This window comes from Silurus aristotelis (genome assembly GCF_946808225.1).
Source record: "Silurus aristotelis genome assembly, chromosome: 15".
In the NCBI taxonomy this organism is placed as follows: domain Eukaryota; kingdom Metazoa; phylum Chordata; class Actinopteri; order Siluriformes; family Siluridae; genus Silurus; species Silurus aristotelis.
The window spans coordinates 10,905,134-10,920,453 of NC_139588.1; the positions used below are offsets into that span (position 1 = coordinate 10,905,134).

The window sequence follows — 15,320 nt, forward strand, 5'->3', positions numbered from 1 at the left end:
TTTTTTCTTGTATATCTGTTGTGTTGCCCACATAATTGCTTATAGTTTACCTGTTTTGTATATCCAGTGTTTATGGCTTATTTCACGGTTTTGGGAGTCTGTTTAATACTTGTTTCAATAATTTTTGCACTTGCATGTTTAAGCTAGGTATGAAAAATATTGGAAGACATTTTGTTAAATAGTCTTAATTTTTCTGTATGTTTGAAAACTTTTGTGACTGCTTGTAGAATGCAAAAGCAGAAGGTCCAGTTTTGGCCACAGTGCCAAAAGTTTTAAAAGGCAAATAATTCACTCACTAGAATGTTCCGCCAAGGACTTCCCCACTGAGATTCTCTGCAGCACATGTCGCTCTTTACCTCACTCATGGTTACTAAATTAATGGGTAGTACAGGAGCGATAGTGATCCTGGCTTGTCAGTTCCTGACTTTGATTAGAAGTATTGTGGAACTGCTTTTATCACTGAAGCCATGTAGCATTGGCTTGCATTGTGCATGCTTAAACCATAGATTTATGTTTCATGGTGTCAAGGTTTCATGTTTAAATGAACATTTAGAGTGCATAAGAGTTTTGTGGCCAATTAAACTTTCTCTTAGCAATACCATGATGCAACATGTCTTCAAAACCTTGTTCTATTGCTATCTCCCTATACAATATTTTGCATTTCACTGTTAATTATGTAAACTACTGTATGTTCATATCTTAGTTTTTGCAGTTACGTTACAATATTGCAACCATATTTCTCTTTGGGATGACATGAAGATGTGCAAAGACATCCCAGCATCATTTTAACAAGCAGGAGAGTCAGAGTTGGACAGATCCACCATCATGTTATAGTTTCTCCATGTGAAAGCGTGCTGGCAGAAATGTGACTTATGACAGGAAAGTCAAGCTCAGGTCCAATTCGAGCTATTTGTGTGTTCACTTTTCTAATGCACTGAACTCAGACTATGATGGTAATTTAGCTGATGACTGTTGTCAGGTGTGTTGATGTGGTACAATTTTAAAACTCTACCTTAACAAAGCATTCTAGAACGGGAGTCTTAAAGCCCTATTTTGTCAGCTCTTCCTGCTTACACTTATACACTTATTACACAGATACAGCAAGAACTGTCATTCTTACTAAACATGATGCAATGGTAAATAAGCATGTCAATATGAATTCCAGAATTTCTGCTCTAACTACATAAAGCATAAAAAGCAGGGGATACATAAAGAAATTGTACAAAGGCCAGATCTGTTTCTGAATTAAATATCTGGTTGTTTTGGGTCACCTGAAAGCTGATTATAGGCTCTCTGACACAAGTCAGTATCTAACTGAACACAAAATTAAAGCTAAGGTCTACAGCATAATTCATAAAGCATGACGCCAAGTAAAATAACTGTGCTGTCAGGTTAAGAAAGATTATGTAATTCACTGGATGACTATGGGTCAGAGTATCAAAAGTTTTTAATATGTATGGTACTTATTACTTTGTTGATGCTATTTGTGGAGTAAGGATTGAGAAATTATACATTTCATTTGAAGGTTGTATGAATCTTCAAACCTACTGCCTGATTGCTTCCATAACTAAAATGATTAGTGCAACAATGTTCATGACAAGGCATGATTTTATATAACAAATTTTACAAATTTTACAATAAAGTCGCAACAAAATCTTTATAATTATTGTATAATATTTATCATTAGCAAATTTTTATAATATATACCTCCTAAGCTCCACGGTTGGTTACATTGATAATTATAATGATTACATTGTACACTGCACACTTTACACTCACCGGCCACTTTATTAGGTACACCTGTCCAACTGCTCATTAACGCAAATTTCTAATCAGCCAATCACATAGCAGCAACTCAATGCATTTAGGCATGTAGACATGGTCAAGACGATCTGCTGCAGTTCAAACCGAGCATCAGAATGGGGAAGAAAAGTGATTTAAGTGACTTTGAACGTGGCATGGTTGTTGATGCCAGACGGGCTGGTCTGAGTATTTCAGAAACTGCTGATCTACTGGGATTTTCACACACAACCATCTCTAGGGTTTACAGAGAATGGTCCGGAAAAGAGAAAATATCCAGTAAACAGCAGTTCTGTGGGCGCAAATGCCTTGTTGATGTCAGAGGTCAGAGGAGAATGGCCAGACTGGTTGGTTGAGTAACTCAAATAACCACACGTTACCACCAAGATATGCAGAAGAGCATCTCTGAACGCACAACACGTAAAGGTGGATCGGCTACACTTGAGGCGGATCGGCTACAGCAGCAGAAGACCACACCAAGTGCCACTCCTGACAGCTAAGAACAGGAAACTGAGGCTACAATTCGCACAGGCTCACCAAAATTGGACAATAGAAGATTGGAAAAACGTTGCCTGGTCTGATGATGCTCGATTTCTGCTGCAACATTCGGATGGTAGGGTCAGAATTTGGCATCAACAACATGAAAGCATGGATCCATCCTGCCTTGTGTCAATGGTTCAGGCTGGTGGTGGTGGTGTAATGGTGTGGGGGATAGTTTCTTGGCACACTTTGGGCCCATTAGTACCAATTGAGCATTGTGTAAACACCACAGCCTACCAGAGTATTGTTGCTGACCATGTCCATCCCTTTATGACCACAGTGTACCCATCTTCTGATGGCTATTTCCAGCAGGATAACACGCCATGTCATAAAGCGCAAATCATCTCAGACTGGTTTCTTAAACATGACAATGAGTTCACTGTACTCAAATGGCCTCCACAGTCCCCAGATCTTAATCCAATAGAGCACCTTTGGGATGTGGTGGAACGGGAGATTCGCATCATGGATGTGCAGCCAACAAATCTGCAGCAACTGTGTGATGCTATCATGTCAATATGGACCAAAATCTCTAAGGAATGTTTCCAGTACCTTGTTGAATCTATGCCACAAAGGATTAAGTCAGTTCTGAAGGCAAAAGGGGGTCCAAACCGGTACTAGTAAGGTGTACCTAATAAAGTCACAGGTAAGTGTATACATGCACACACTTTTTTTTTTTTTTGCATTTGTTCTAAAAGTGCTTCATAAAAAGTTAGGAAATTGGTTATTTTTGTTTGCTTTCCTTATGGCCAAAAAATTTTGTCAGACTGCCTGGAGAATTCATATTAAGAATTTCATTGTATGTTGTAAAAAAAAAAAAAAAAAAAACATACATATGGCAGCAGATGTTGTTTCCTGTACAAATAACAATAAACTCTTGAATCTTGAAACACCTGGATGCCTAAGTGCCTGTACTCTCATGCTTAAACATTTATTACAAAGTCATGTGGCAATGTATATTTTTCCCTTTATTTTTCTAGTCCTATACATTCTGGGTCTGTTAAAATATTTGCCTTTGTTACTACATACATGCCTAAAAAGGTTAGTTGTCCTCCTAAATGGCCTTGATCAAATCTTTTCTTTTGGCTCACAGTTTTTGAGAGGCAATGCTCTTGGTCATGTTAAATTTCTTTCCTTACATTGTTTCCCTCAGTATACCACACTCACTCACAGTAAGTGGGTTCCTTTTAAATAAAATTATGGGTAGGAACAGGTTGCCCCCTATTTTTCTTGTGCCAGCCTCAAGTGGGACCTCTTTCTGTATTTCTCACTATAGCTGCAGGTTTTTCTAGATCAGTGGTTTGTACTCACACCTAAACTACTTTATTGACAGGATCACTGATATCAAACTGAATCTCTGCTGATTTTTTCCCCTTAGCTAAGCCATTTTTACCTTAGCAAATGATCCAATTGCTACTTTCTTTGCTTAGCAGGCATGTGTTTCCCCTCACTTTAATGTAAAAGTCCCACAGATTTTTACTATTTCTGGTGAATCACAGAATCACTGTCCCCGTAGTTTTATAGTCTTAGCTCCAAGGGAATAATTAGCCACAATAAAGGTTTAGCACTTGTGCGATCAATGCCTGAACTCTCTTGAAACTGATTATCTGATAACTGATCATCTCAGAGACGCAATTGTCCACACTCATTCCCATAAAAACATAGTTTGGCAGTAATTTAAAAAATTCAAATGTGACCCAAAATGTAGAGCCCAAATGTCTGTGGGTCATAAGCTCTCATGGACAATGATGGAAGATAGACTGCTTAAGAAGCCATGAAAAAGTTTCTAGTTTCTTTTAAAGTAAATAGGTGACATGGCATCATACTGTATGTGGCTTAGTTGAAATCAGCAATGCTAAAACTGAAGCTGTCTCAGCATAGGAACTAAATCTCCTGCACACTCCTCATCTGGTTTTTCCACTAAGACATTTTTTTCCCTCACTCACCAATTTATTCAGCCATTACATCTCCCATCATCTGATAACTAGCAAGTCTGTGCCATTCTACAAGCACAGTGTGTTTCTCTAGAATAAAACATGCTCCTTCTAGATAAAAACCGAGGTAGCCGGTATCCACTGTACACAGAGCCTCGGGTCTGACTGATTATCTGCAGCCAATATTTAAGCTGTGTTGGGTTAAGTTGGGAAAATACATCAGCAATGTGTTTGCCACCTCAGCGCTGACTTTATCATAAAAACTGTATTTAAAATAATATTTTTCTAACAGGTTGGCTTGGGCCATGTACATGTCATTGACACTTGCAGACCATAATTGTTGTAACAAGATATAATGCCAAAACACTGAATGTAGATGCATGGATGACATTCTGGTAAGGTCTTACAGCATTGCTTCAAGCATGAAGACAGTGCACTAATCCACAGCTATCAATCCATCTAGGATCTAAGCTAATCAAGACCTCGCTCCTGGCAAACTCGTTGGGCTGGCTCGTCACTAAAATGGCCAATAGCACAAGGAGATCTGAAATCAAGAGCACACGGTTGAGTCTTAAAAATCAAAACTGCTGAATGGATCAGCAAGATAGCACTTACACATTTCATAAAGTAGCACCCACATATATATTTTGTAGACCTTATAAAAAGTACAAGTGTCAAATTCCTTCTGACAGTTTTTAGAGTGCCGTCAACTTGCCAATGCATTGTGATGACTAAGCCACAGGGGTATATATTTTAATTGTGCTGTTGTCTCACTCTGTGGGACACAGGACCTGGCCTATTTTTAATCCCATCATTTGGTCACTCTGATCCAAGACCTTTATTTTGATTTGGACAGAGGAACAATTGCAAATTTATACCCCATGGTCAGATCAGTGGGCACTAAAAGGACATTGGTCCTTAATAAAAACCCCTCTATTATATATGGCCTTTAGATTTTAATTCGGGTGTGCAACCACAGACTTGTTCACATTGTTGAGTCATGCCCTTTCATTTCCTAAACACATTGGAACACAGTGTCTTTGGGGAGCTACAGCCGAACTATGATGGCAAGAAATGTTATGGGACTGCTGTACTTGAATAAGGGGGTTCAGTGGGGTCCGACAGGGATCAAGTTATCTGGATCATGTCCATTCTTCTAGCACACATTATGTCATGGCAGACTGTGTGACCGAGGTAGATTTATTGTAATGCTTGCCACCCTCTCATTCGAAATGTTGCAGATATTATTGTGCTTGCTAATCAATTTAGGTAAGTCGCTACAAGCTGTTCTATTTCCTGCCAGCAGTGCGTGTTGCACTGCAATAGTACACCCCCAACCCCCAGGAATGATGCTAAACCCTCAGCTAACAATAAATACTACAGGCAGGCTCCACAAGCAGAAAAATGTGCACTAAATACCTTTAAGATTAAAGCACATTTCTGAGCAACTCAGTTTCCTTCATCTTTGTGTAGGTATGGAGTTAGGTATGCATTAATAAGGTATGGACCCATACATGATACAGGTTTGGTATAGGCAAAATTATAAACGGCCCTTAAACAGCTAGCAATCACTGTAGCAAAAAAATAGAATACACTTGCCCTGTATGTGTTTAAATCCAGAGTTATAAAGTAACATGAGTTTTGCCAAATTTGTAATTGTCTGAATTAACAATACTATGTAAAGATCCAAGCAGATTTTGGCCAATAGAGTAAAAGGTCATTGCCACATCCATTGAACAAGTAAAAAGAAATAATTGTGAGGAGAGAATAAAAATGAAATCAAAAGACTTGAAAGCGTTGACAGTCAGGGAGAAATGGGTCCTTTTAGCTGTCTTAGAACAATTAAGTTGACTGGTTATGTTAATTATTAAACCTAGATTTCAAATTCAAGTAAATATAAGTTTTGCTATCCCTGTTCTTTCAAAAACACCATACGCCACTGTCTGGGCTGTAGCTGCCTGGTTCTCACCATGTTTTGCAAGAACAACACTATCTGTGCCATTGATTTGAGCCAGTGCTTTTAGGTACCTTGGTTTAGGGTTTCCACAGGAACTCAGATGGACGGTTCTATTTATTTAAAGGCCATCAACAATGCTATTTTATTGTCATGCGTGTGCATAAACTCAAGAAGGAATTCAAGTTTTTAAACACAGTTACATACTGTATGTAAATAGTTTTCTCTTTTTCTATTTGGCCTTAACTTAATCTTCAATAAAATATCTATCTAATAAAGGAGATAAAAATATAACTAATAGCTATAACATATGAGCTTAGTCAAAAGGAAAACAATTTCAATCAATTTAAATATTCTTAATGTTAAAAGATGGAAATAAAGAATTAAAATGAAGACAAAATTAGCACAATTATGTTTATTTTTAACACCAGTGTAATACACTGTATATAACAAATTATAGTTTTAGTCATGCCAGTGTGGTAAAAATAAAAATTTTCCCCCCACCCCCTAATGTTTTTGTAATATCTTTTTACACTCTGATAAAAAGGAAGTCTCAGGTACACTAAAAAAATGTGTCTCACATTAAATGCAATGTCGCACACAATCCAAAAGGAAGAGCCTGTGCTGAATTGGTCCTTCAGCCATAAGACAAAGTCCTTTTGCCACAAGTTAATGCTGTACCATGCAGCCAAGCTGTCTAATGTAATAATATGATATAGAATAAGAGGGGAGAAATAGCATGCTATATTGTAAAGCCCCTGCTCTTTAAAACAACACCCAGCTATAGATCATTTATAATACTTGGCTGCTGTGTTTGCTGACTACACACAATGGTACAGTATCACTTGGTGCATCGCCTACGCTTTCCAGCACTAAAACTCTTCTTTCCCAGGACCCCTTGCATTTAGTACACGTGTGAAAAAATTTGCAGCAAAGTACTACTTTGGCAGGCAAACATCATTCTCACTGGCATCAAGTTTTAGACACATCAAAAATGCAGCATGCAGTCAAACACCCACGTTTTCCCTGTGCAAATTTCTGTAGCTCCATTGTGCATCAGGGAAAGAGAGACAGCATCTAGCCCTCCCATTCAGTAGTTCTGGTGCCTGGCAGGGCAAAAACCAGGCTGGATTTTTGAAAGGCGCATTTTAAATTTACAAGGCAGAGGCCAACAATATTAGTCAACCACATGGAAAATAAAAACAAATGATCATTTAAAATCTGTTATCTAAATGGGGATAAAATGTTAATATGCATGTTATAGTGTTTGTGCTACTCTGTCGTGTGTCATGTACAGTGGAGACAAACAGTAACTTAAATATATTGCACAAAGGACAAGGTAATGCCCTATGCTACTTTGTATACTCTTAATGAAGGCAAAGACCCACAGTAGAAAATGTGAGCCTTTTTAGATAAGTAAACAATTATGCAGAAAAGACTTTAATATAACTATTGGTTCTTTAATAAGACAAATCTGCAGCAAAGATTTTCACTCATTATTCTCCACTCTCATACACCTGTAACTTTGTATAAAGCACACTCTCATAGACACTCTCAAAGCCTGAGTAAAATGAATCATGAATGATGCTCATTAGAAATGCTGAGGCAGTCAGTGTACCAAGTTAAACATTGTGAAATTCTTAATAACTGCTAACCACATAAAAAAAGGAAGAAAAAAAAAGCATTTAAACAACAAAAAAAGCTGACCATGTGCATTATGAGTGTAAGATTACAGTAATTCTTACAAATGTCAGATTTCTGAAAAACCTTACAACATATTGTGAAGATATAATCACTTTTCATTCAGTACATATTCACCTCTTCTCCCTCCTCTGCCTTAACATGTAGATACTTGTTTATCTTGGTTATGCAGCGTATCTAATACAAAAACGAATGGTAACTCCTCCTTGTTTTTTGGTGATACTCTGGTTTTCTTGAGCAAAGACATGACTCTGTTAAGTTTCCTACATTAACAGCAATCAAATCATGAATCTATGTGCAGACTGAACCATTTGCATATTTAAGGGGAAATTATTCATCTTGATGGTCTCCAATACTATGTGTATGCAAAGGTTAGTGTTTTCAGTTTGTTATTCTCCCACTATATGTCTATAGATACCTAGGAATTTAAACAAGGGACCAACACTGCCTCAACTAAACGGTTATTGCTTGTAATTGTTAAGGCCGGTATAATTAAGCAAATTTGATGTTTCCACAAAAAGTAATAAGAAAATTTTAGGATGAAAAAAATGGCAAATATTTGGTAAACGGTATATACACAACATTTGGTTTGAAATAAATGTAATTAAATTAGAATAATAAATCCTAATATTCAATGTAAACCAGTTGATTTTATTTCCTGAATTTATGCTAAACTATTCCTAAAACATATGTATACAGAGGGAAAAAATCTCAATTGTTAAGCCCACTACACTTACTTACTATTAAAAAAGTCTGGACAAATCCAATACTGGATTTGTGCTCTTAACTTCCCTGACTACAATGTGTTTTCCTACAATTTACTTAATCAGTTGGAAAAATTAGAAAAGTAAAACCTCACAAGCCCTATTAAAAATATGCACCGTGCTTTTCGTAACTGCACTGAGGTTAGTGTTAACTGTATGACTTTATTTAACACTGGATTTCTAAAACACCTTTCTATGAACCCCATGTGAGCATGTTACAAAGCTCAGGAAACCACTAGCAATAAATGAAGATAATGCCAATATTGCTATATCTTTCCTTAGTGCTTTCTTCAGATACATCACCAAAAAAAAATTTAGTTTTCATTGTTAGAGCTTTCCAGATTATTTTTTATGTAATGGAGCAAATAAAATAGGAAATAAAGAGGAGTATAGCTCCATTTACCAATTTAACATCTTCAATGTTTACATCAATGTAACAAAAGGACCAATTACCCATGCTGGAGAATTATGTTCATGCTTATGATTATATAGACATGGGTATGTTCATGCTTCTAAGACATCTAAGATGCCTAGCCCACACTGAAGTTATGTATTTTAATATTTTAACTAAATGATGGCCTAGCTGTCCCTTTCATGCCAGTTAATATTACAAATCCAGCATGCACTCACATCTAACCAAAGCATTTACCCACCCATCTCGCATACTGTCTGTGTCAAATTCAAATGCTCAATTAAACATGAAAATATTGCTTTATGGGTATAGGTTGAGAAAAATAAGAGCTACATATATTTTTTTGTTTCTATTTCACATGATAAATAATCTCGTTTGAAATGCCATCTACAGTCTGCATGCTATGATTTGTAGGGTGTCAGACAAACTTGAAATGAACAAGACATGGGGACGTGTAGGGAAAAAATTGTGAAAATATTAAAATATTTAAGTAAGTCTGCAGAGGTGGTTTGTTCAAGCAGTGCTACTAAATACCACACCAAGCCTTCATTACAGCCACAGAGCTCCTGTGTGCACCGTGCAGTGCTTCTGCTCTTGAAGATAAATGCCCTGAATTATTAGTCGGTCAAGAGATAGTCCAGCACATGGGGTAAGTATAAAAAAATTATGTTTGAAATAATTTTGCATGCAATCATAAATGTACAAGCAATTACTATTCTTCAAGTAGACTTCATTGGCAGGCCAGATTCCAGCTGGACATGCATCTATTTACAGTAGAAATTATTTTTTTCTTATTGAGAAGAGGTAACATTATAAATAAAACCCACCAACCTATTTAAAATAAATAAATAAATAAATAAATAAATAAATAAATAAATAAATAAATAAATGTTTCTCTCTTGATTTTAAAAAGGCCCATCGTCTCTGTCTGCTTCCGGAGTAACAGGTCTTGAGACAATGAAAATGTCCTGGCATTTGAGTTGGTTTTTGGGGGTTGAAGTCTGTGATGATGGGCTTGATCTTCTCTGCTCTGAAAGCAGTCTTAAAATCTCTCCCACCTGGGCCTCTAGGTTGGACAGACGACCACTCAGGGTCTGGATGTCTTCTTTAAGTTCCATCTTAGCCTCCTGCAAGGTGCTTTGAAGCAGAGTCTGCTCAGGCACAGGTAGGAAAGAAAGACCTTTTGCAGTCAAGGCCCCTACTCCAGGGCTAGGTTGCTCAAATGGACTCCGCTCCATGGGGCTAAGAGAGTCGCCTACCCTGTCGATGCGTAAGTCACTTTTGGTAATACCGCTGTCACAAGAATCAGTCTTGTGTAGTGCACTCTTCTCATCTGCTTCTTCAGTGCCCCCATTTCCACTGTCAATCCCATTTCTGTCTGAATGACCTGTCATGGGTTCTTTCCCCCCAGCTGCCTGGCTTTTGGAATCTTCTGGGGGCAGTCTCATTAGATGGGTAACATCTCCCCACTCCTCCTCTTTCTTTTGCCAATCTGAGTTAGATGAAGGAGGGAGTGAGGCTCCACTTTCTGTGTTCCTGAGACGCATCCATCCCCGTCCTCCACCACCACCCCTGGTTAGGGCAGGACTAGTGAATTTTAGACAGTTCTGGTCAACCACACTGAGGCTGGGTTTAAGTTCCATTGCCTCATGGCAGGCTCTGCCACTGGAGTCCTCTGTTTGAACATATGCCAAAGAACTCTGAACTGGGGTTATTTGTGAAACAGTCACAACAGTGGAACCACCATTTCCATTACCTCCACCTAAACCAGGAGTCCCATTTTGCATAGAGGGTCCATGGTGATGATGGAGTGGGTGGTGCACCTGGTATTGTGGCTGAGGATAATGATGCTGCTGATGGCGGTGGTGGTGGGACAGTGGATGAAGCTGGTGTTCCACATGCAGCTGGTCAGGCAGCATCGACCCATGTGCTCTCATCTCTTTCTGCTGTTTGAACTTCTGGAAGAGTTTGCGGACGGGATGGTCCACAGGAATAGAGAGTGTGACCTCATTTTTCTGGTGTCTCCTCTCCTCCTCCTCCTTCTTCACATCTGCAATTTTACGGAAGACGATCTGTAAAAAAGTAAAATTTCTTAAGTCGGTTTTGTACAGCACTGAAGTCTACCTGAGTCAATTTGTTTACTGCAAAAAAAACCCCATTAAATGTTTAATATAATATTATATATATATATATATATATATATATATATATATATATATATATATATATATATATATATATATATATATATATATAATTAGTAATGCGTCTCATTATACATTTGCATATTTTACTTTTCCATGTCTCTAAAATACCCAGCATGCATCATCATTTTATTATGAGAAATTACAACTATCACTGTGAGCTTGCATTAGTGTATTAAAAGTAACACAGGAACTCAGCCACATCTATTTATTCTTAATAATTAATAAAAGAATAACTTTTAATAATATAATAGGAATCATATTATGTTTATTTTTATAAGTTAACATCCCTTTGTTTCTTTTGTGTAGACACGTGTTTGTTTTTTATCAAAATATAAGGTTGATGATCTGTTTGTACTTGATAGTGGAGTCAATATTATGCACATTATGCATATTTTTTTTTTCTGAAGAAAATTCTATTATTTAAAGAAAGAAGTTCTGATAAATGGTTTTCTTGGAACAGAAATAAATAGTTTATCTTATTTAGTTTCTCTTATTGTTTGAACAGTAAGAAGTTTTCAGAGTTTGGAATACTGAAGCTGCATTTTAGAAGTCTCAATATCGAGCTGAATCTGGAGTTTTCCAAAGGAAATGCAGTGTTTGTGCAAATCTCTAACAGACAGTGGTCTTTTAAATATTTAAGTTGCAAACAGCTAACAAGCAACACACTGTCCATCACCTAGTAGATGAATGGACCTTCTGTAGGCAGAAAAAGAATACCTCTGGCAAGCCAACACTTCATTCAGACGCAGGCCTTGGACCTTTCCTTCTGTATATTACCTCTCCTCAGCTATGAGTATGCATGTGACAGAAGCTTTGATCGCATATGGTATTAATTAGGCAGTGCTAATTAGCCACTTGGGCTTCTCTCTGGGTGCCCCAGGGAAAGCCGCATGGCTCAGCCTGGCATACTTTAGAAGACATTCTCCACACAGCTTGTTATTTTTAATAAGGTTCCAATCACACCATCTAATGACTATCCCAGGTTAAGCTTTCGGATTTTGTTTTTACATGCCCTCTCTATTTTCTTTGCTTTGGGATACAGTTCAAATCATTTGCATAAAATAATAAATAGCTTCAACTCTGTTCACCTGCACATGAACCTAGATTTAGTCAAATAGAGGAATAAAGAACAACGGCAACAAAGGTTTTTACCTACTTAACCTCAATTACAAAAACAATGGGTAAGATCTTAAAATGTAAATGCAAATTTCTGACTAGTAATTTATTCGTTTTATTTGATCAGACAAAAAGGTCTTCATTTTAAGATTTAAGTAGACTAGTATAAGTTATCACTCAAAAATTTAAGCAGTATATTTCACCAAGATAACCCAACTATTATATTAACCGTAAAATGATTTGCACAATGGTTTTGAATGCTCCAATTAAAACTACACTGCTCCATAATTACCCACACAATTTTTTCTTTCTCTTTTAGGATCTCGAGCTGCGTCAAACTTTTTTTTGGTACGCCTCGCGTTGTCCACGCTGAATTACGTGTGAAATCTGGCCAATAGGCAAGTCGTGACGTCATCAAAGGGCAACGTCACATAAACCAGGAAGCTACAAAATGGCTAAGAAATGGTAGAGACATTAGCTTCTGATTGTTCAGGTAAGTGCTTTGTGTGTGAATCTGTGCAACCATGGCTAAAAGGCAAACAAATTTTCGCAAGTGTGTCTCTCCTTGCCCCGTTCCATAACAGGGACACACACACACATATGAGCTTTGTGTTGTTTGCTTGGGAAAGCATGCTCAATAAGCTCTCAAAAGAGAAGATTTTTTTTCTGTGCTGTAGCTGTATGGCTATACGCACAGTCTGCTCCCGAAGATCACTCTTTGAGGAAAGGTCTCAGGTCCCGCTCTCACCGAGGCGAAGCGGTGCCGAAGGTCGTGGGGCTCGCAGGCCAACCTAGCAGAAGGCAAGGAGATGGATAAGTCCTCTCCAGCCTCCCCTGTTGGGCCAAGCTCCCGTTCCCAGAGGAAAGCACTCGCTCCGGCATTTTCTTCTCCTGGCAAATGCAATGTGGAGCCCCGGGATTCTTCCTCTGGGGAGGGAGAAATTTTGGAAGCTATCAAGCTCAAAGACTCCTTACAGCCTGTGCTGTTCAAGAAGCTCCTGGAGGTAATGACAGGAGTTTGGAATAATGTGTCCAAGCTAGAGAAGCAGAAGCAACCCGTTCTCAGCAAGTGGATGAGCGTTTCCTGCGTCCCGCGTCAGGTCCTAGTAGACCCCATATGCGGCCCGTGCCGTTTCCCCGCAAACTTTGCTTTACGCAGACATAGTTGGGTTTAAGGAGTGCGGCGATGGGGAGCTGCTCAGGGTTGAAGGTAAGGCTCGAAGGTAAGGCTTAGGCGGCAGTAGGCCAGTTTCCTGCCAATAAGCAGACTCTCAGGAGATGGATAGTGGATGCCATTATCAAATGTTAGTGAGTCCTGCGGTCTTCCCACTCCTTTTGGAGTCAAGGCTCATTCAACCCGGAGTATGGTGGCCTCTACGGCCTGGTCCGCGGGGGTTCCCCTACAGGACATATGCAACACTGCAGGCTTGTCCACCCTTTTGACCTTCGTCAGTTTTACGACTTTGATGTCAGAGCCACTCCTGGCTTCACTGTCCTGCACACTGGTGGTGCTCAGACACACTAGGCAGGGACTGGTCAGTATAGTGTAATTGGACACTCATTCCCAAAGCGTTTCAACGCAGCTCACGTTCCTGAAAGGGAACGTCTCTAGGTTTTGATGTAACCCTAGTTCCCTGAGGGAACAAGACGCTGTGTCAACAGGCCATACTCCCTGCATCCCTGCAGCACTTACCTTCTCTTTTTCAGAAGCCACGACTTGTTTATTGGCCGGATTTCACACGTGATTCAGAGCGTGGACAACGTGAGGCGTTCCCGAAGCATTGGGACTAGGGAACTAGGGTTACATACGTAACCTAGAGATGTTCTTACATACAATTTTCTAAATTTAAGGGGTACCAATGTTTTCTGCAAAAGTAAATGGTAAATGTTCTGATCTCATTAATTTAAATTAAGATTGCAAAATGATGAGTTAAAAAAACTTTTTTTTTTTGTAGTGAAATTAAAGAAAAGAATGACAAACCAAAGTGTTCAGATGTTTTTCTTCTTATACTTTACAGTTCATTAATTAATTAATTAATTAATTAATAATGCAATTGAAAAACATATCACGGGTGAAATTTGTACATATTCCAAATAGTACTTGCAAGGTTATAAGTCTCAGCCGACAGTCAGTCTACTTCAGAGGCTACAGCTAATAGTTAAAAAGCAAGTTGTGAATAAAACATTTCGGGGGTTGACACATTTATCACAACTCCTTTTTTTTTGTTATAATCCCATACTGTGTACAATACTATCACAGTAGCTTAATGCATTAACACAGTAAGAGTAACTGATTTTTTAAAATGTCATCCCCTCAAAGCAAGCAATGGGCAATGTTGGTAAAAATAGAGTGGAGAATGTCATGTGACTTTTCATTATCCCTGTGCAGCCTTTCAGCACACTGCATTGCTGCAATTGCATGCCATTTCCCATCTTCGAGGAGGTAAATAATGAATTTAGCTCCACTCTGCCATCAGATTATTTAATCATCACTTATTACTGACCCAAAGAGATTGCAATGGCAGAATGAGAGAGAGAGAGAGAGAGAGAGAGAGAGAGAGAGAGAGAGAGAGAGAGAGAGAGAGAGAGAGAGAGAGAGAGAGAGAGAGAGAGAAAAAAAGACAGGTAATTTATAAGCAATACAGATCAATAATGATGGAAGATTTAAATGAGTAGGACATTATAAAGAGAAGTAGCCATTAGACAAAGACTTAAAAGCATTCTCCTATGCCCTATTTTATTAAAATAATTACATTTTGTAAAAAAAAAAAAAAGAAAAGAAAGAAAGAAAGAAAGAAAGAAAGAAAGAAAGAAAGAAAGAAAGAAAGAAAGAAAGAAAGAAAGAAAGAAAGAAAGAAAGAAAGAAAGAAAAGAAAGAAAAAAGAAAACAAGAGT

The 15,320-nt window shown here is 38.2% G+C and overlaps 1 protein-coding gene across 2 annotated transcripts in view; it reads right to left on the reverse strand.

Moving 5' to 3' along the window:
* The window catches only part of kcnh5a (potassium voltage-gated channel, subfamily H (eag-related), member 5a), a 121,602-nt gene that overhangs the window by 31,710 nt on the left and 74,572 nt on the right, over nucleotides 1-15,320 (reverse strand). The window contains exon 12 of one of the 2 annotated variants that reach the window (XM_083561934.1): nucleotides 6,626-11,174. The exons of the other annotated variant lie outside the window; for it this stretch is intronic. Coding sequence (XP_083418060.1) covers nucleotides 10,008-11,174 — 1,167 coding nt within the window. The 3' untranslated portion in view covers nucleotides 6,626-10,007. Of the gene's footprint in view, nucleotides 1-6,625; nucleotides 11,175-15,320 lie in introns of those variants that run through there. 2 annotated transcript variants of the gene reach the window in all.